The sequence below is a fragment of the Amphiprion ocellaris genome, chromosome 11 (assembly GCF_022539595.1).
Source record: "Amphiprion ocellaris isolate individual 3 ecotype Okinawa chromosome 11, ASM2253959v1, whole genome shotgun sequence".
Taxonomy (NCBI): Eukaryota; Metazoa; Chordata; class Actinopteri; family Pomacentridae; genus Amphiprion; species Amphiprion ocellaris.
Window position 1 is genome coordinate 12,955,765 of NC_072776.1, and position 22,748 is coordinate 12,978,512.

The 22,748-nt window shown below is 39.0% G+C and overlaps 1 protein-coding gene across 3 annotated transcripts in view; it reads left to right on the top strand.

Annotated features, from left to right (window-relative positions):
* Positions 1 to 22,748, top strand: part of LOC111574054 (receptor tyrosine-protein kinase erbB-4-like) — a 316,603-nt gene that overhangs the window by 204,337 nt on the left and 89,518 nt on the right. For all 3 annotated transcript variants that reach the window (XM_055015213.1, XM_055015214.1, XM_055015215.1), the window contains 6 exons: positions 923 to 1,064; positions 7,043 to 7,156; positions 7,625 to 7,751; positions 10,616 to 10,689; positions 16,775 to 16,865; positions 19,297 to 19,496. In XM_055015213.1, the coding sequence (XP_054871188.1) occupies positions 923 to 1,064; positions 7,043 to 7,156; positions 7,625 to 7,751; positions 10,616 to 10,689; positions 16,775 to 16,865; positions 19,297 to 19,496 (748 nt within the window). The remainder of the gene's footprint in view (positions 1 to 922; positions 1,065 to 7,042; positions 7,157 to 7,624; positions 7,752 to 10,615; positions 10,690 to 16,774; positions 16,866 to 19,296; positions 19,497 to 22,748) is intronic.

Genomic DNA, 22,748 nt, shown 5'->3' on the forward strand with positions numbered 1-22,748 from the left:
ATATAAATAGGGTTTAGTGTCAAATAAGTTATACAGTAATATACCAGTGGCTCAGTATATTACTTAGTTGTAGGATGACTGTGACAGCAGAAAGAGGAATAAGGAAAGCAAAAAAATAGCACATGAAAAATGGAAACTTTGTGGCTTTTTGGTCATAATTTGTACTTTGACAATTTCAGTGGCTGAAATGTCAGCATATGCAAAGTATGCTAGGTCCGCGTCTTTATCATAAAAAATTCTAGTCTGCACATTCCCAAATGCAGTGTCCATAAAATGTCCAAAAACAGAGACAGAGAATAAGAGGTTCAGTTTTAACACCAATAATCAGTTCTCTGTAGTTCTCCAGGTTCATCCAGATGGTGAGATCCATGAAAGAATTATACAGTGATGCTTAGACAACAAACAGTTAGTAGACAGAATGGTTTACATGTTTCATTATTTGTGTTGCAAGTAAATCATTGGTTCAACTTTAGTTCTATCATGTTGATACACAGTTTTTGTCTGTCCACCTGTCCCCACAATGACCAGAGATTTCTGAAGGCTCATGTACATTGAAGAAAACCTAAATTACATTTTGTCCCAGCAGTAATATCGTTGGGTGCTTGCAGAATATTCTTCATCTGCACCATGCAGTAATATCACCTCTGGGTACTCTGGAGGGAAATTGCAATTCAGATGTAGTATAGTAAATGCAAATGTAATGTTTCATCCTCTCATTATGTTAAAGCACAAGTATTAGGGTTGTATGATCTGTATGATGGTAAAGGCACACATCGCCTTACATATGTCCAAAAACCCATTAACCCCTTTTACTATGTGCATCATGTGGGACCTCTAGAGATAAGTGAGAAAATAGGCTTTTGATTTGGATGAATTTAAGTATAGTTGAAACCCACATACTTTTGTGTGTGTGTGTTTGCAGGCCTGCACCAACTTCAATGACAGTGGGGCATGTGTGACCCAGTGCCCCCAGCCATTTGTCTACAGCCCGACCACCTTCCAACTGGAGCATAATCCCAGGGCAAAGTACACCTACGGAGCCTTCTGTGTCAAGAAGTGTCCACGTAAGTCTCACCACCTGGACACGCAGATACACATGCACACACACACACACACACGTGTGCCAAGCCAAGAGGGGGTCGTCACCCTGAACCCGCCAAAAGTGGCCCAGTGTTTCTGGTTATTTTTATTAAACAAAAATCATATACAAAATTTTCTTCTAAAGCCTTTTTTTCAGAATATAACTGCAAACATGCATTTTTTAAATTTTTAAAAAAGTGGCCAAGAGGGACCGGCAGCCCTGACTGACATCTACATATCATCATATATCTACATAAGAGGGGACCCCCATAACCTGCAAGGGAACTGTGTCTCTTAATGCAAATGAATTGGTACATATGCACCTACTTTACTGAATCAACTCCCAGACAATTAAGTCTGAACACCTTCATAGTTAATCATAAAAAATAACTGTGTTTATACCATCATCAACTTTTTGGGTTTTTAAAACCCAAAAGTAAACCTCAGATTTTTACAGAATATTATGCTATGCTTATAGCTTGTTTAACATTTGAAAACCAGGGTATACAAGAAAGCAACAATAGCAAAAAATTATCTTAATTATATACACTACCAGTCAAAAGTTTGGATACACCCTCTCATTCAGTGGTTTTTATTTAAATATTTTTAGATATTGTAGATTAATACTGAAGACATTATAAAACTATAAAACAATGTTATGTTGTAAACAAAAAGGCGTTAATCTTCAGTATTAATCTACAATGTACAAAATAATGCAAATAAAAAGCATTATATGAGAAGGTGTGTCCAAACTTTTGACTGGTGGTGTATATTTAAAAACAGTGACAGATACAAAAAGACAGAGATAAGCATTAACACATCTTTTGCCCACTGATATACTTAGACATGCATACTTTTTGAAAAAAAAGTTGAATAGACCTTTAATAGACATTAAAGAACCTAACAACTTAACCCAAGAGTAGTATGAACCATGCTTAAATTTTCACCCTGACGTTTTTCTTTACACACTCAAAAATCTCTGTTTGCTGCTGTAAGAGAACACCATTCAACACGTTACAGTTTGGCGGTGGATTATGTACCTCTATATTAGGTGTCATGAACCCAAATGGTTGATGCAAAAGGATTATGCCTTCATTAATTAGTTGTGTGGCTCCCTCTTCATACTCTTTTTTTTTTCCCCCGATTAGTAAATGGGCATATAACAGTCCAGTAAAGTCTAATAACCAATTCAGGAAAGACAGTCAATCACACCCACCACTGCTGTCTCTGAGTATTAGATGAAAGCTTATTAGTTGTTACATCAAGCATGCTATAGAAACAACTAAAGAGACACAATTGTCTGCAGTCAGAACTGATTATTTAATGCACATCTGTCATAATAAGACTTTATATTCCTATTTGCATAAAGCTAGGATAATACTTAAAGTGTGACTGTGAATACACACTTGCATACTGATTACCATGGTCATGTATGCACACATGCATGCAGAGTGCATGGACAGCAGCGAGAGCAAATTTTTTTTTTTTTTAGATGCCTCATTTCCATTGTACCCTGGCAGATAAATGCAACCACTTCTTGCTGTTTGCCTTCACATACTAATCGATGTATTGCCACGAACAACAGCAGCAATTACATTCTGGGGGAGCGTGAATTGCATTTACTCCTTAAGCCTCTCATAACCTTCTCATTACTGCTTTTTCAGGGCAAATAATGCTAATACGTATACAGCTTGTATGTTTTCCCAAGATAACCTGCATGTTTGTGAGTGTGCTCTTGTAAGCCTGTCTTTATGAGGACCTTAATGAGGTTTTAACTTTGGAAATGTGGATTTTTTTTAACTGATGACATTCTTCGCTTTTACAAAGACCTGTTTAAAAGTTCAGTTTATAGTCATTGGCAAGAGAATGCATGATTTTAGCGAGGGCTCTCACTTTTCATTTACAATTACGCACACACAACCACAAACACTAAACTGCTGTACACATTTACAACCCCACTACACAGCATGTCTTCCACGTAGACATATTTTCACAGACAAATAGAAGTGTGATTCATTATTTCCTGTTCCAAGGACATTTCCCTCTCAAAAAAAGGACTAATTGATTCAAATTTACCTTCATTTTTTTTATATCTATACTGTATTCTGAGAGGAGCAGCCACCAGACCCTTAAGCATAAGGTCAACATTTGCAGACACGTTTTCTTTCATTTTACTCCTTCTGGTAAACCAAATACTCATTCTGGTATTTGGTCACTTCTGTCACCTACAAGTTAATCAGTCAAAGATCCCTCCAGTGTGCTGAACTATATCTGGGACCAAAAATGAAAACTCTGTCATCTAACATCTGTCCATATCTACCTATCTGCTGCCTTAGTAATGTAAATAGAGGGGCCAGTCTGGGACAGCTGAGCTACAGATACTGTAAGATCTTCTTAGTCTGTTAAAGTATCCTGTGACTTCCTGCTCTTGGATCTATCTGTGCCACATGTATGTTTGTAGTCACAGCCTCATGCACCGCTGTCTGCTGGACTGAGTTTTTCAATGAGATGTTTGCACAGGGACCTCTAGCTTACCCTGGAAGATGATTCTGGTGCAAGTTTACACAATCACCTTGATTCCTGGCACTAACTAATGACACACTGTAGAGAACTTTTGCAGTTAGAGCAGGCAGGACTTTCTTTGAGGCTTTAGGCAAGACAGTTGGCCCTAGTCTTTAAAAGGATAGAAGAACTCCACCTTTTCCCTGATCCTCCACTGAATCACTGTTAGACAACAATGGAAATGCAGGCCAAACCAGTGGCTGAAATCCAGCAGATGCTCCAGCTAGCACCTCCAGGAAGAGAACAGGACTTTCAGCCATCACCTCTTCCAGCACACACTCCTGTTCATGGCTGAGCATGGCAGCAGTTTTTTTGTTGCTCTCCTCATGCCAGCCCTGCCAGCTCTATCAGCTCAGCTGTTGTGAGAATTGTTTTACAATGCTGACAGAGTTGACCTTCCTGGACTGAACAAATGGGTTGTGGGACAGAGGTTCTTCCCCCATGTTACTAGATCATGCAGAACAATCTTACTTTGCCTTTAAAACAGTAGTCAGTCTACAGAGTGGTCAGGAAAATGGGCTGATAGAAAGCTGTGGCCTCAGATAAGTCCACTCCGCTCTAGAAGAAGGTGTTTGTCGCAACCAAGACTGTTCAGTCTATGTAGCAACACAGAAGCTGTTTCAGTCTGCAGCTGTGGTTTGTGGTAGAAGAGATGCTAAGCCATTTGAAGACAAGGGGCTGCACTACGACTGTGGAGGTCGATACACCCCCTTCCAAAGGGAAGTAAAAACAGAACTGCGGCTCTGTTCCAGTTACAGCCTCCTATGAAGAAGCTGACCAGTCTCTTACCTTGACAGATGTATTTGGAAGTTCAGCAACAGTGAAGTGGTGCAAGAGCTTTGAGGCAGCAAACACCTCCTCATATAGGAGAACTGTGGCTGAAATCATTGAGCAGCCTTACCTTATGTCTCTGTATAGTGACTAGTGTGCTACGTCCCCGTCTCATCTTTAACCAAATAGTACAATTCCAGTATTACAACTTAAACTATGAAATTACCTTTTTCCAAACCCAAATGTTTCAAATGCCCTTAACAAATGAAGATGATGAACCCAATTGAATGCTTTTTCTTTATCCATTAAATAAATCCCACATCCAGCTCATGAAAATTTGAAAAGTTATTATTCCATGAATCAAAGACAAAGTGCACATAATTGTGTGTGTAGGAACATGTTCTATAATAGTAGCCATACAATCCATGAGGCAATTTGAAAGAAATTTAGCAATTACTTTGTAGTTTGTACAAAGGAGTGAAAATGGTCTCCAATTTTAAAGTTGTCCCAAATCTCCCCTGTGAGAAGGGCTTTTGTCCCCAAGTCTAAACAGTCTTTTAAACACTCCATTCAAGTTGCTTTCTCACTCAGAACTCTGCAGGAGGTCCTTCAATTCCTGAAGTGTGGCCACAGCTGAGTTGCTGGACTACTCCTCAAAGGAAAGGGATATCTCCTTAGAAGCTTCCTGTGACTTAGGTAGTCCCTCCACTACAGCATAAACACAGGTTGTGTCAAAGTATTCTGCCACCACATATAGTGACTGTTGGGTTTAGTTTTCTCTATACATCACTGACTGGACAGAAGTAAAGGAGAGGGCAGGTTTCTTTTGAGCAGATGTACAGTTCCAGCCCTCAGTTAATATCTGCATTTATTAAAATACAAAAACCCTTATTTTGCAAATTGTACACCTTCAGTTTTGAGTTAATAAAACAAATGACCAAAACCTTTAAAGAAACTGTCCCAAAACTAGTCAATAGTGAAATCCTAAACACACTTAGCAACAACCTTTCCTCATTCATGCAAACTCCCACTATGCAACTTACCTTATTACCATAGATCCACAGAATGATAACAGGCTTAATGATCAGTTATCATAGTCTTGCCAAAATGCTGCTTCAGGGAGTCTGAAGTGATTCTTCAGTTCTGTGTATTTTTTACTGCAGGGACAGTTTCTCCAGGAACATCTGTTTTGCTCAATAGCTTCAAATTGCAAGTTTACTGGGGTATGGATGTGTGCACAGTAAGATCACCAGCTAAAGCCACGATTCATAATAATGAGTATTTTTACAGCATTTTCTCACACAGAACAAGCAAATCAGATACAGTTCCACCTTGGTCTTTTGAATGTGACAGCAATTTAGATACTCTGGTAGGATTTGTCTACAACATTGCGAGAATATGCAATATCTAGTCTTCAAACCCTAAACAAGAGCGAGCATGTTGGGTAAATCCCCAAACAAGCTGCAAACAAATCCCTTAATAGAGCCAATCTTCATTTATTTTGTAACATACATATTAATGTTGTATCACTGGTCAAGGCCTCCAATACTCACTCATCTTGACAAGCTGTCTATGAGGAAACAGCTTGTATCCAGCCTGAGGTTGTGGTAACTGGCGTTTGCAAAGCAAGTAGAGGTAATAAAGAAGCAAGGGATTTGACCTGCATCACCACCATATCTCCTCTTCTTGCGTTGCACAATTGTTTGTCCTGATATTACTTGATTGTTCTGTGGCCGCTACACAGCAAACCACTCACCACTCACCATGTGGACACCCGACACAGTTCAAAACAGTAGTGAAAAGACCAACCAGTAGGGAGGGATGTGGAAATGTGTGCTTGAAATCAGTGTTATTTTCAGACAGAGTTAAGATACACCATAAAATAACTATTTAAATGTTCATTGTGGTGAAAATAAATCCCCTACTGTGGCTTCTTATTGTGGTAGTATGTGGCATACTGCTGTGTCAATTTCTTTCTTTTATTTTTCGGTCAGTGGATAATTCTTTGTATTTCTTGGAGTCATTTAGTCTCATTTAATCCTCTGATTATATAGTCTGTTAGTTTCACTGCCCGACCAGAGCCTATTGATGCTTATGATTTTGTGCTCTTTTCCCTACAGTGTGGGTCAAGCTACCAGAAAGTCATCGATGAAGCAAAATATATATAAATTGTGAGACACAACTGTAAAAATGACTTTAATATTATTATTATCTTTATGTATCAAAGGGTCACTATAAGACATTTTATTAATCTTGCAACAAAGCAAATAAATGAATACATTGTGTTTCTAACAACATTATCAAACTTCAGTATTCACAAAGACATATGAGCTCCTACTTGGTCTTACAGTCAAGGTAATTATTGTTGCCTTTTTTTTCTTTGATTAGTGCATGTTACGATATATACAACATAAAGAAGTCAATACATAAGGGTTTGCACTCTAATGCAATTCATTTGTAGTCATGGACACATCAGCCAGGCAAAGTTAACCAAAGTGACTTTCAGCACCTTTTTTTTCTTTTTTTTTACGTGATCGCCTACACTACACTGCCACTTATTGTACTGTAAGTTCCTGTGTGACAAGCAGCAGCCATCTGTATTTGACATTTACAAATAATTGTTTTTCAGATAACTTTGTGGTGGACCATAGCTCCTGTGTGAGAGCGTGTCCTAGTAACAAGATGGAGGTGGAGGACAACCGTGTTAAGATGTGCATCCCTTGTACTGACATCTGCCCCAAAGGTAAACATCAAACATGTTCAAATATGTACTATTCACGTGTATGCTAATTACCTAGTAATTATTTCCCATTCATAAAGCTATAGTACAAATAATTAGGATAGATTACAGTATTTCTTAATATTGAGCACACTAAGAAGATATAATGTTTAGCATGTCATCATTAATAACTAATCTTGATAGCTGCATGTACCACTATAAACAAATAGAACAACTGCTATTCCTCGGCACTGCTGTATTTCTTCTCTTTCGATTAAAATGTGTTGGATTACCATCTGCCAAATACAGGACAAGTGTCCTTTTCTGAAATGTGCTTAAGGTTAGAAACATTATTAGCCGCTGAAAAGCTATATACTGATAATGTAAACCATTGCACATTGCATCTCAAATCTTCATTGTTTTTGCATGTTGCCAATATTAAGACATTTAATCATATTAATGTGATGTGCTGTTTTACTGTGTGTTGTCTAGCATGTGATGGAATAGGCACAGCTAGCCTACAGACAGCCCAGACAGTGGACTCCAGCAACATTGACAAGTTTGTCAACTGTACCAAAATCAATGGCAACCTGGTGTTTCTCATCACTGGAATCAAAGGGTGAGAAATGAGAACATTCAGCTTGTCAGAATGATAAATGATGGTGTGAAACAGATAAGACTAAAAAGTAGAACTGTTCAAATGTATTCTGACTAAACTTTTTTTGAAAAGGGTTGTGGGAAATGAGAGCTTGATGATACTACCTTATGATATAGCTAATAAAATAAAGAACAGCTTTAGGTGACAAAATATATCATATATATTCTTGCAGAACACCATCGGCGTGTTGTGGGAGAGCCTCACTTTGCCCTTATGTTCAGAACAATACTAAATTGCTTCTCGGTGGACAAGCATTTATTATCAATTATGAATATATACAGCGCTTATATATATAGTATTCACCCACCTTGGAAATTTTCTCCTTTAATTGCTTTGTAAAATTGAGTCATGTTGAGTCATCAGCCTTGCATGTCTAGCTAATGCAATTTTATCCCATTTTTGCTTTGTAAAACTGCTTAAGCTCTGTTAGGTTGCACTGGGATCATGAGTGAACAGCCCTTTTCAGGCCCAGTTACAAATTTTCAAATGGATTAGCTGTATGCTTCCAGTCATTGTCTTGCTGGAAAACAGCTCTGTTCCCATGCTGCGGTTCTTTTACAGCAATTATTTTACCCTCTACCTTTATTAACCTTCCAGGGTCTGCTGCTGAGAACCTTTTCACCATTATGATGCTGCCACCACCATGCATCACAGTGGGGATGGTGCATTAGTGATGAAATTCTGATGGTCAAGAAGCCCAACTTTGGTGTCATTAGATCAAAGAACCTTCTTCCAGTTGCCTTCAGAGACTCCCACAAATTAATTCTAGTCAGGATTTACTATGAGCTTTTTTTCCAACAATGCCTTTCTCTTTTCCACTCTCCCATAAAGCTATGACTGGTGAAGAACAAGCAGCAGTTCTCTCTCCCATCTCAACCGCTGAAGCGTGTAACTTCTTCAGAAGAGTCATGGGTGGCTTGGTGGCCTCCCTTACTAGTCCCTTTTTGGCAGTGTCACACATTTTTGACATACGGCCTGCTCTAGGCAGAATATGTATGGGCTATTTTATTTCCATTGCCTAATGATGGATTTGCCTGTATTCTGAGAGATATGCAGTGACTGATATTTTATCCATCTCCTGACTTGCTTTTAATAACCTCTTCATGAAGTTGCTCAGTGTTTTTTTTTTCTCTCAGGAGTAGTGATTCACTACTGACTGGACCTTACAGATAGAGGTGTTTTCATACTACAGTCACTTGAGACACATTAATTACATTCAGAAGATCTCCATTTCACTAGTCGTGTGACTTCAAGCACCAAATGGCTGCACCTGTATTGAATTTGACGAGCCACTTTAAAGGGGGCGTTTACTTTTGCATTTACTTATTTTCTATTTTGAATTAATTGACATTATTTTGTAGAAATCTGTTTTGATTTTGACTTCAGTCTTTTTTTGTAAATTCTGTCTGAAAAAAGTAAAAATTAGATTGACTATGCTTCAATACTGAAAAGCAATAAAAAGGATAAAAATCCAAAAGGAGTGAATGCTTTTCATAGGCACAGTAACTATACTTTCCTCGATAGAGCATTCACCGAAACAAAAGAGAACATTACCACAGTAGGTGCCCGTAAACAGGCATGCAGTGGTTTATGCATTCTTCTGAACAGTGAGATACAACAATCAGTGAGTTGTTTGTTTTACTCTCCTCTCTGAACGTCAATCTGTGAGTCTTGCACTCTGTGGAGACCTCCTGAATTTGCTCTTGGCTCAGTTTCTGTGCTTAGTCATTCTATTTCCCTTTTCTATCCCACTACAGTCAACAACTGGTTATCTAAAACAGCACACAGATTGTGCACACACAAGCCATAGCGTGTACCTGTTGGTCATGCAACATCATGGGTGTGTTTCATTTGCGTCACTTAGAGCTTGGAGAATGATGCATAAAATCAATGACAAATTTAAGGCAATTTTTTATTTTTTTTAAATCAACTTATGTAAAGACTGGATAGTTCGGTAAAGAGAGTGGCATATACATTGGCCTACACTGTACAATTTTTCTATTATTTGCACACTAACAGGGCCCCATTTAACCACAGTGCCCACATTGACACATTCAAAGCATGTATGTTTTACAGGTGTTAGCTGAGAGTGTCAACTTTGCTTCCTTCTCGTGTATTATTCTATATCACTTTTGAAGATGACTCTGTAACAACTGCAAATTTTAAGTGCAGCAAAGCAAAAGACTGCTGATTAAAAAAATGCTTAAGTACACGTCCAGTTACTGACTCAGTTTTGTTATTGTGACAGAAGTAATATACGACTGTACTTTCACTCCTGGCAGTTGCATTCAGCACGAATTTCTTTGCGTACAAATACTCAAACATTGACTGTCACATTTGATTTGTGTTCCACTATTAATAGAAATTGCTGAAGATAAGCATGTTGAAGCAAGGTGCTAATTGCTTGAACGAGTCTGAATAAAGTTACCAGTGTCGGTAATGTCAAGTGAGAAGTGAATATGCTTAAAGTGCCTGCACAGTAAGAAGAGTGCAGTTGTACAGTATGCATATGCTCATAAATGACTCTAAGAAGTGTTAAAGTGATTTAAGTAAGCATAAGACCAAAGAGGGTGGCTACAGAAGACAGCACAAACATATGAGTTATTTCTGGATGGATATACAGAACTATATCTATGCAGGCAAATACTCATTCATGAATGTTTTATGTTTGTTATTACAGTTTAAAAAAAATAGACTGTACAAAGAATTCATAGTTTTTTTTTTCTTTTTTGCTGTGATTATGAAAACGCTGTCTTACCTGCATAGTATAAAAGTGAGATATTTTCTTCTTTTGTTTGTTTCATTCTGATCCCCATCATTCACAGGGATGTCTATCACAACATTGAAGCTTTGGATCCAGAGAAACTCAATGTATTCCGCACCGTTCGGGAGATCACAGGTGGGTGTGTCACTTGCGCTGCACGTGTCTCTGCACATGCATAATAATTAGTAACCACATAAAAAGAAATTATACTGAACTTAATATCTTCTCTTGAGCTTTTCTGCCATATATCCCATTCACATGTATGCCGTTTGTGTGTGTAGCTGTGTGTGTGTGTGTGTGTGTGTGTGTGTGTGTGTGTGTGTGTGTGTGTGTGTGTGAGAGACTACCTCACCCCATCCCCTTGAGACCGTCCACACCAAGGACAGACACTGCAGCATAAGATGAATATCATATGAGTCTTTCAATCTCCTCTTTCTCTGTGCTGCTTGTCCCTCGGGGAGTCCCTAGCCTTGAGTCCCACAGTCCCAGCTCTCCCTTCACGCACCATGAAGAAAAGATCCAAAACATGTGGTGCGCATCGTTAATCCTCCAGCTCCCCTATGCCACCGCCACTTTTGAGCTGCATGCATACTGTCATCTTTCCAGCCCAGACATTTGACAGTGGCATCAGAAAGAAACCTAGCATCTCTCATGTCACATTCCCCCATGAAATGACAGAATATTGCTCTTACTTATGAAGGGAGTTTACGAAAACACAGGCCCTGTAAAATACCTTTCTCCCAAAAACGATACACATTTACTTTGGATTGCAGCAATTGTATATTGGTACAAAAAAAAAAAAAAAACAAGTAAAAGGCATCTCTGGAATTCACATTGGAATCCATAGCTTTTGTTAGATATTTTACTCCCTTTACAACTGACATCAAGCAAATAGTATCATAATTGATGGTAATGATTCTTTAAATGGAATATATTAGGTGATAAAAGCACACAAATTAAGTGCCAGATAAACGTAGTAGTGTGGTAGTAGTTTTCCTGCTTGCTCATTATGCAGCTCATGCTTTTGCGGTGCTACCACATTTATCTGCATTATTGAAACAGGATTCAGAGCACACAGTTGGTTTGTTGAGTTCAAGAGCAAACAGAATAGTTCAGGTTTGGAACTGAATCAACTTATAACTTATGTATAAAAAATAACTAGATTTTTAAAATGTGCTCAGCATTGTCCTTTAAAGGAAAATAGCAACTGACCAAAGGTGCCAACTATAGTTCATTTCTATGGCCAAGTAAATCAGATGTAACAACAAAGCATCGAGGAGGCAAAACCAAGGGTAAGAAGCCATTGAATAAAACTTTAAGTAGTCATGGTATAAGAGAGATCTGCTATCAGGACAGATGAGTGTGTAAAAGGTGCAAAACAGAAAAGGCTTTAAACTCCCATCCACTGACAAAGTGTTATTAGTAAACATCCTCAGCCATTACTGCATAATTAGCTGCTGTCTGAGTAAATTACATATTCATTTCAGAATGCGAGCCTGAAATAAATGAAATGCACAGCAAAATTTGTGGTCTGCCTTTTAAGCCATGGCCCTGTGTGTCCATGAACACCTTTTAAAAGCATTTTTGTGAAGCTGATGAACATTTTAATACACAGATAGAATAAAAGATGCCATATGCAGTAGCCTTATTCGCCCAAGAGTAAATTCCTAACTTGACTTCCAAGGATTTTTGTGTTTTCTTCTCTTGTGGTTAGTTTGAGAGCAGGTGATGGGGCATAAACCAGTGGCCATGTAGTCAGACATGTGTGTCAGCTCAGCTTGTCATCTCTCCGAGCTGTCAAGCGAACGTGACTTCTGACAGCAGCAGCCAACCTGCCTCTGTGACCCCAAGGTCACGACTAGCATCGCTCCAGCTTTCAAATGAGCTGTGTAGGAGGACAGCTCCTGTCGTCCACACCAGCACTCCCGCCTTTTCCTTCTCCAGTTCTGTTCCTTCTCTCAGTCTTTCAGGGGTTTCTGCTTCTTTTTACCAGGATCTTCAAAGACATTTCACCAGGTCAGGTTTCACCCAAAAGAGTGGGCGATCAACTCACACAATTTAGCATAAGTGGGTTCCTCAGTGTTGCGACTTAGAATGTAATCACCACAACCTAAGCACTCTTAACCTTTGCTTTTAAGCTCATGGCCTCCTTCTCTAAGTGGCTCCACGGTATAATTTGCTGTGTGCATTGGTGTGCTGCTGATGTGGCTCTCAGCACAACATGAGCTACTGCTGGGTGATCTTTTCACTTTGCCTTTCCTGCACAAATCACTCATTGACAGGGGTGAGAAGAAGGCAAAGGCCCTAAAAGGTAAAGACAAAGCTAGTTTTTTCTCATCAGTACTAAGGTAAATTAGCCTAAGATTTCCTTTTAACCAGTGGTGGTGACATTCATGCATTACTTGTGCAGGTACTGTATATAGTGGATGGTTTTCTGCTATGCTTCAGCCCTTTTTTTTCTGCCATATGTGTGACAGGGAAAGTACATGCAAAGCTTCACATATATTTATCAATTTTACCAATTAGGCCTTCTTTTTGCTTTTGCTAGAAAAAGACTGTGATTATTAGTTTTTCATACATTCCTGTCCTGTGATTCAGTCATAAGCTTAAACATTCATACTGAGGACATTTTAAAATGAGTAACACGTATAGTTTATATCAAACATTATTTAAACTCAACATTTATTGTTGGTCATATCATAAGATTTATTGGCAGTCAGGAAATATGGAGTGTCAACAGACTTAATGTTTAACTCCAGAAAAAAAATTTTGACACTGAACACAACCAAAATGGTAAAAGAAGGCTAATTTTCTCTAACCTCAAAACACAATGGAACCTCATGAAACGCCTCCTTTTTTTAGTTGTCAACCTGCAACAGTGACTGTGACAAGTCTACATGGGTAAAACCATTTGTTTAAATCATCGCATCAGTGATGCACGTGTTAAGTATAAACCTGCAAGAACTGCTGTTGCTCATTACATCTGATTGGGGTTTCAGTGTAACAGTGTGCAGAGACATTTAAAAGTCTCTTTTCAGAAATTGTTAATGTGTTGCTGTGGCTCGACCAAGTGATTCTTGTGCTAAGCGCCAGAGCACCCACTTGTGTGGCCTTTATCACTCGGTGTTCTTGCGTTACCACAATGTATTAAGCCTCTAACCAGCATGTTGCAGCTGGTCAAGTACTTAATACTTACACAGCAGTGATTGTTACAATACTGTAGCATTTTTTGGAATATTCTCATACACAGACTGTGTATTTTAGTGCCTTTGTAGTTGTAGTGACATGTAACTGCAGTTCTATGCAGTTATCGGAGCACAACAGGCAGTCATTGTATACTCTTTGCTGGCCTTTAATTTTTCATTGCATCTAGTAACACCATGTCATAGTTTAGTATCCCCTCGCTGTCTATCATTCTCATAGACATCACTGCATTGAGCACTGTTCTCTTTTTCTGTGTCATACTCACATGTCAGGTTTTCTCACCTTTTTTCTGTTTTGCAACAGTTGCTAGCCTGAACTGCAAAGGTAACATGATGTTATGTAGCATAGAAGTCAGCATATGTGAGCTGCGAAAACATATATTGCTGTTTCAAATGCTTTTAATTGGTTGAATTCTCAACCTCAGTTTATTGGTTAATTACTGTAATCAGTTCTTTACATGCAGATTCTTCTGAGAGCACTTCACCATGCTGATGGTTGTACACTTTTATGTGAAAGTTTCTGTTCAGTATATTCTGGTCCATGCTCAGCCTGCTTCCTTCTGAAGTCCATCATTTCTTTTGTGTTGTCTAGACTGAGATGTCAGCTATTGTCTACCAACTAGCCTGCTCTTTTATCTCCTCTCTCTATGCTGTATAGCTCTCAATAAAACAGGAAAAGTTTGATCTGACTGGAAGTCTTCATTGTCTTTTGATCAGAGGACTGCATCATAGGTCTGTCTTGCATTGCTTGTAGTTGGCACTAAGATGATGGCTTTGAAGACAGTGACATCTTCGGTGTATTCGGCAATGCTGCCACCACAGCATACTCTACGTCAATGTGATGATGTTCCAATCTGTGTGTTCAAAGCAATCCTGTAAAGCTGAAGTGGCTCCCTCTGGCCAAACTCTGACCCATTTACTCGCTGCCCTGGGAAAGTCACTGAAGTAGCAGTTGGTATACTGGGGTCAACATTATAGATATCACTCAGAGTGACCAAAATGGGGCAAGGCTGTCTTGTATGCCCCCTGGATCTTGTGTACTCCGATTCCAGTATGCTGTCTCCTCGTAAAGCTTTGATGGCATTTGGTACAGTTTTAGGTTCAAAACAGCAGCTCCCAAAAAAAAACACAGGGATGTAGACGGATAGAAGAGCTGGCATTTTACAATCAGGAACATAAACACATGTAGTCCACCACCGCTGGCCTTACCGCTTGTAGTGTCTTGGTCCTACTGGAATAGCAGAATAGCATTAGGCCCTGCAGCCGGGTGGCTGGCTTCAGAATTTCTCGTGGAGTTATGTGATGAGTAGCCTCATATAATAGCTATTTTTTTCATGCACTCTGTCTGAGGCTCTGCACCTACGTTGAACATTTGTAGCATATGCATGCTGTTAGCCCATGACTACATAGGGAAGAGTGCAGGGAGCTGTTATCTTGATTAGGGAGCACTCTCATCCCTCTGAAATAGCACTATAGTAGAGCTGTGAGGTGTCTCAGCGCTGCAGTTTTTGTCATTAAGACAATTAGTGTTGACAAGTACAATGCTAACGATTCTTTACCACCACTGCCTCTGGGCTGAGAGGCCGTCACAGCACCATAAACTGCACAGCATGAAACACAAGATGGACAAATGCCAAAAGTGTAATTAGCTTTAACAAACAACTATTTTGCAGCAATGTATTTTAGGATTCTGTATAAGTATCTCATAATGTTATGGAATGTAATGAATGCCTGAAACTATTTTAACATGATGAAAGTTATTATTATACTCATGTCATATCTTTTCATATCTCAGAGAAACATTGTGTTCCATTTGGAAAAAAAAAATCTGAATTAAGCTTGTCCTTTCCCACCTGTTTGGTTCTAACTGTTGCGGTCTGCCATTATAAAAAAAAAAAAAATTGCTCTGGCGTGAGGACGGCTATCAAATTCTGCTTGTTGCCATTTGCATAAGCCACGGTGTGTGATTCCCCACAATTGCGCAACTTTTTTTTTTTTTTTTTTTTTTTAAACCTTTCTTCATCAAACACTCCTAATAAGCATTTGTTCAGGCCCTGCCGCTGCTCAGCCGAGATTGACAAAACAAACAAAACAATGTCCACAAACAGATAAAGGTGCTGTTGGGGGTTATTGCTCTCTTGTCAACAAGCCAAGAAGCATCCCGCTTCCTTCGCAACTCCGTTTACCTGTCTCCATCATGCCTCCCTTTCTGGATAAACAAAATTATGCATCCTGTGGGAGGAAATCACACAGTTTAATATAATGGAGTCAGATACTGTTCATTGATTGGAGAATGCACCATACTGCCCATCACACCCACAAGGCTTTCATTACCATCCACCACCACCTTCTTCGCTTTCTCCTTTGTCAAGAAGTCAATACAACAGCAGCTTGTGGCCTCTGTGTTTTCTTTCAGTGCCGGAGTAATTTATGAAATTCAGTTTTTTTTTCTTGTCGTCATATTTGCTTAGACTTCCCTGCCTTCTTCCTCCCTTACCTCGACTCCTCCACCCACTGTGGAATTTTCCTTGATTTTCATAGCCGCAACCAACTGTTTTGTTTGTCCTCTGGTGTTGGCTTGGGGATTGTGCTCCCCTACTGTTCCACTACTGAATATTTCATATTTCTGAATCTATTATTGAAAATCTTAAATGAGCCACAGCCATCCTCTCAGCTTTTCATTTAATCTTCTAAATGATTCAACAGTGGAAGAGGCAGATAAAGGAAATGCAAAAAATATTGATATGCCAGATTTTACACTTGTTATAGCTGGCATCGACCGCCCTCTTTGGAGTTAGCCATGCCTGTAACATTTTTATGCCTTAGAATTTCTGGGCTGCTCTCAAATGAGACTCAGGTGCTGTGGTTACTGTGCTCCTGGAATGTTGCTAATTCCAGAGAGACAGCAGTTGTCCCTTTTATTCTTGTCACAGTGTAAAATGGACAATATGATAGACAGGTGGTCTGTCATTCCTGGCGCCTCATTTTAACCTGTGTGTGTTTGTGTCTCTATTTAGGCTTTCTTAACATCCAGTCGTGGCCTGACAACATGACAGACTTGAGTGTTTTCTCCAACCTGACAACAATCGGTGGAAGAACACTGTACAGGTATGTCATAGCTTTGTTGCGATTATTTTTTTTTATGCAATCGAGCCTAACTATATCATAATTGTGTCACAACTGCCTCAAGCTGAACATAACACTTGAAATTTAAAGGCAAGCTAGTGAATAAATGGGTTTGTTTTGTGGTGAAATGTAGCAAAAGATCTGTGAAACTAGAGCTGCTTGAAAATACAAGTGAATTAAGTCAGTAATTAACATCGTGTTTTGACGTAACTCCCACCTTGTCTCATGCATCTGAAAACTGCAACATATAAATAACGTCGACTACAGCATAAACAGATTCAAAATATATACATATATATATTCTGGCATTAACATACTAAAGTAGAAGTGACGTGCATTGAAGGTTGAAACTCTGCAACAATGTGAGGGTCCTTCCAAATGATATGTTTGTCTAACAGTAGCGTGGGTTATATATTTAAATAATCGTTATGTAAATTAATAGCAAATGTGGCTTGCCGATACTTCTGTGGTTGAGTGCTTTGCATTTAATTTTTTTCTAAATGCAATTGTTACTGTACAGAACATTACTATTTAAACATGTTTTTCTGATATATTTGTTCTGGCATTGTGGGAAAGCAACTAGCTATTTTCAACAAGCTAATTGTGATTTATCATTTAGATTTTTGTGTTTTGTTTAATTTTTTTGCAAAAGTTCCCAAAACATATATTGCAACATTTGGATGAAAACAAAGAGTCTCACTTGACAATGTAGTGTTAGATGGTGAGATCCAGAGCTCTTTGTGTGTGTGCGTGCGTGCGTGTGTGTGTGTGTGTTTGTACACCTGCGTGCAGATGGAAACAGCAGGCTGCAGTACAAATTACAGGCTGCCACCCACCTTTGCCCCGTGCTTGATCCTGCATACTCTCTGTCTATCTGATGGCTCCGACACCCCACTGGTTTCCTGTCATTTTTAAACTAGCAAGTGGGGCATATGGGGAAAGCTGGGGTTAGGCTTCAAAGAAAAAAGAAAGAAAATGAGGCTTGCAGGTAGAATGATTAAAAAATATATGCTGAAGTCACCTTGTTGTAAAGAACCTTAAAGCTGGAGTGTAAAACTTTTAGATATAAATGAACGTCCCCAACATTCAAGCCCTTACCAGACAAGTTCATGCAATGCTGATTAAGCATACAAAGTATAGCTCTGTGTATTTTGCTGTATATGGGAGTTTTAATCTGGTGTCTGTGATGACATTTCCGTACCGTTGCACTATGTTACATGTCAACCAGCAATCAAGCGAAGATGGGGGAAACAATAGTGATAGAGATGGTATAGACCACAGAAACCTGGACTGTAGTAGCAGACGCTCTTGATAAAAAAGAAACAGCGTTCAGAATCTTATCTAATTTCTCTCACTGGCAAAGATGGAGACAACAGGTCTGTACTGCGAGTTTAAGCTTTATACACACACAATGCATCAGTTGTATTAGTTTGGTAATACTGCAATATTTAAGATAATGAAAGGAAAACGTTAAATATCAGCATACTGCATTGTGCTCAGTTGATGATGTTGTGATAGAACTATTTTTGACAGAGATAACTTGCAGCCTGTGGTGTCATATAACAAAGTTATTTCCTCAGAGTAAGACCAGATACTATGAGTGCTGCCACATGTTTTCACTTAATCACTAACATTATGGAATGTGACCTAAGTAGCAGCTTAAATTATTCTTCTTGTGAACTGCTTTACTAGATATAAGGGAAAAAAAACTGAGCAAATTCATTCTTTCTATATACTGTATGATTTCTATTTAAATTACAGGTCATTCACAGTTAAGGAAGTATGTTTTTGACTTCAGTTGTATCATCTGACCAAGCTGTTGTCACCATTCAGATTGTACTTTTCAAGTGCAACATATTGAACAAATACACATTCATGTGCATTACATCTGTTGCTATGTTACTATGTTCCATAATCTACTATCTACCATCGTCATATGCAAGTGTCTGACATTAGTCATTAGTTCCCTGGAAATGCTAAGTGTGTATTTAAAGGATTTCCTTTGACACTGGTGGCTTGCAGTCTATTTAGTACAAGTTGCCATCACTGACATTTTTATCATTTAGCTATGAACTCAATTTTAGATGTCTTCATAAGTAATCTATTCTAGGGCATTAGTTATTACTTCAAGGCATGGATAGTATATAAACATAATGTATAGGAGATACAACATAAAAACTTCCTAAACAAGCCAACATGATTAAAAGAAAAATTATATATTTGCAAGAGAACTGACCCATGCAACAAAACTTGTGAAATGAATCCATCTACTTCTCTCCTTCCCTCCCTCCCTTCTCTCTTCTTTTCCTCCCCCATCCCTGCCCCATCTCATCACTCCTCATCCTCCTGTCACCTTCGTCCCTTCCTGTCTGGCCCCATCTTCCTCTCACCTCCACCTATTCTTCCTTCTCAGTGGGATCTCCCTGCTGGTGTTGAAGCAGCAGGGCATCTCATCGCTGCAGCTTCAGTCTCTACGAGAGATCAGTGCCGGGAACGTCCACATTGCAGAGAACAGCCAGCTCTGCTACTACAACACCGTCAACTGGACGAGACTGTTCCGCGTCGCAAACCAAAAGGTTCTGGTCCGCAACAATCGAAGACCGCAGGAGTGCTGTAAGTTCCTGTCGAAAATCACACTGAATAGCACAAAACAAAAGGGAACAAAGCCCGCGTGTTGACAGAAATGGAGGATGATCAAAACATTTGCTTTTCCTACAATGTGCATTGGTAACGAATCAGTATCAATCTGAAACCACAGCACATTTGGGAAAACTCACAGTAACTGAGTTCAATAGAAGCAGATTTCCAACAATGGGGCCGCCGTGCTGTGTCTTCAACTAAAACTTATTTACCAGCCCAGTTTGTTTTGTATCTAGTTCTGGCTGAAATGTCTGCTTTTGTCTGTGTCCTGTCTTTGTCTCCTGTAATCTGAAGCAAACTTAGAAAAGATGAAGAAAACTAAATGAAAGCAACAATCAATGATTACATTTCAAGGAGCTGAACACAAACAAAAACATAATACTGTACTATACAATGACAACTGTTTCGTGAAAAGTGACATTACAGAGTTTCTAATATCTTTAATGAATGTTTAACTAGATGCAAGCTGTTGCCAACCTGAATCCAGCTGTTAAAAATCAAACATGTTAAAATTCTGTTAATGAGATGAGCTCTGTGATTCTATCTCCCCAAAGTCTCCCCCATGAGTCACAAACTGACTCATGCTGAGAGGCCAAACGAACTCATTCAATCTTGTTAATTTCTGTCTCCTAAACTATACCTCACCAATCATAATGTGTGTCTGAACCAAATAAACTGTCAAGAGGTGCTGTGGGTGACATTATCAAAAGACTAAAAGGTCATCGGATTGCAATTTTTATCAAAACAAAAATATAACATAAAAATAATTTCTAAAGCTGTGATCTTGCATGTCCTCCAACAAAATGCTGAGTGAAATCTTCTAAGTAATTTAATGTCAGAAGTGGCTTTTTAGAATGATAAAATATCTGTGTATTTTGTTTCCAATTCAACATCAGATGTGCAGCTCCAAGCACCAAGAGAGTTCTCTTTGACGAACCTGTTAATGTTCATAAATAGGTTACACACTGAAAAATTGAGCTGAAATATATTTTACATTTGCTGTGGAGCAGAAGGCACAGACACTAATAGTTCGAAGGACCCGAAAAAACTGTTGACTAAACTCTTTTACATGAAAGGTAAATTATTTGGACACTGACTCTAAACATACAATAGTAGAACACACTTATCTGTGACTCTTTGTCGTATCTCACTAATGTAGAAAGGCAACTCAAAACAATAGGTCTATTATTACATTAATTAACCAACAGGATCATTCCGAGAGGTGTGGTCAAATTAAATTAGGCTCACAACTGATTTGATGAGATAAAGATTGTGTTTCTAAAAATGGATGAGCTTTTATTATATCACTGCCACAAGTGTTCACACATAATTCATTTATGTATAATGTTCATTAATGAGCCAGTGTTTGCATTATTGAGTTGGACTCTTTTTGCTGTTCATGTGCTCCTTTCCCCTGGGCAGTTCCTTAGCGTTGAGACACACACACACACACACACACACACACACACACACACACACACACACACACACACACACACACACACACACACACACACACACACACACACACACGTGCGCACAATACATACTGTAGAGACTTTGAAGACTTTGGGTGAGATTCAAGAGTCACATCCTTGACATGGTTCTGCGTGTGTGTGTGTGTGTGTGTGTGTGTGTGTGTGTGTGTGTGTGTGTGTGTGTGTGTGTGTGTGTGTGTGTGTGTCTGTGTGTGTGTCTGTGTGTGTGTCTGTGTGTGTGTCTGTGTGCGTGTCCAAACTTGACTGAACCTGGCAGGGGCTGGAAAAGGGCAGATATCACACAGTTACAGGGCAGCAAAGACAGAGGAGAGGGAGCCTTCATTTGCCCATAGTTTCATGTGAATATGCTTGCAGCTGGACTGATATGGAAATGTCATTAGGCACTTGGAGAAACTCGAACCCAAGGCAGCCAGTTTTCAGTGGCTAAAGAACTGCTGCTATGATGACAGCTAACAGCCAGAACTAAGAATGTGATCATGTTTTGTGCTACCAAAGGCATTTTTCATTAAGTCATCCTTAGATGTCTTTTATCCAGGTTATCTGCTACATTGTTGTTGTAAAGTTGAAGATATTTCACCACTCTTACAAAAGCTTTATCAGTTAAGGTAAAAGTTTGGAATACTTGTGCATACTTTCTGCTCAACCATTAAAGAGACAGCCCTTTCATTGTACATTTATAAACTAGTGTTTTCTTTGAGTCTCATTGCAGATTATTTTCTGTCTGTCATTTCGCATACTTGTCTTTAAACAGTATGCTCTCTTCGAGTGTGTCTGGCTTTGCATTAGACTGCTCTCTCCCTTTTCATTTGAGCTACAGAGTGACATTGGGCATTCGAATAGTGTCTGGTCCTGAATAGCATTGCTTATTAGGTCCTTTGACTGAGAAAAAAAATGCTGAAACTGTTGTGAAAAAACAATCCTACTGAGTCTGGTTTTAATTCATCATAGTGTGCCAGCAGTTGGTCAGACATGTTTACATATACTGGCACAGTCCAACCCAGCTTTTACTGAGCAGAAATCTCATCATCAAGGTTTGTAGGCCCTTTAGGTTTATGGATGTTACTCTTATGTCAACCATTTTTGTTGTGTATTGTGAATAGAGATATAAGGAAGCAGGAGAGCTACAATTTCTATTCACCTGATTGCTCAGCAGGCTAAGAAAATGCAGATATTTGGCATCAACCTTGACATTGACTTAATGGGATGTTGCTTTGACTTGCACCACCCACCAAAACATTATTTCATACTAAGAACAACCCTTTATGGCATCCCCCAATGGCAACAGGACAGTGTGCCCTGCCACACCGCAATAACTGCTCAGGAGCTTAAAATCCTAAATTATATAAGGATTTCTGGGAGTGGGACAAGACCGATCCATGCAGGCCCCAACCCACAGTGCACAGGACCGAAAAGTTCCACTATCAGCTTCCACCAAAGTTGAGGCTTGGGATGGGTTAGAGCTGTTTTGAAATTACAAGTGGAACCTAAACCAGTGTTAATTGGGTGGTTTTAATGTTGTTTCTTGGAGGTCCATCCAAAAATAGTTTTACTTGCTTTAACAAGACATATGCAACCCCCCTAGTTTGGTTCTGTACTATGTTACAATTTAAGTGACACTTTGAGCAGAAAAAGAGGCAAGGCAAGGAGCAAATAGAGGAAACCAATGTGTTTTAATAAAACTAAAATATTCTAAGCACTAAAATATCTTCTCACCAAGAAAAATGAA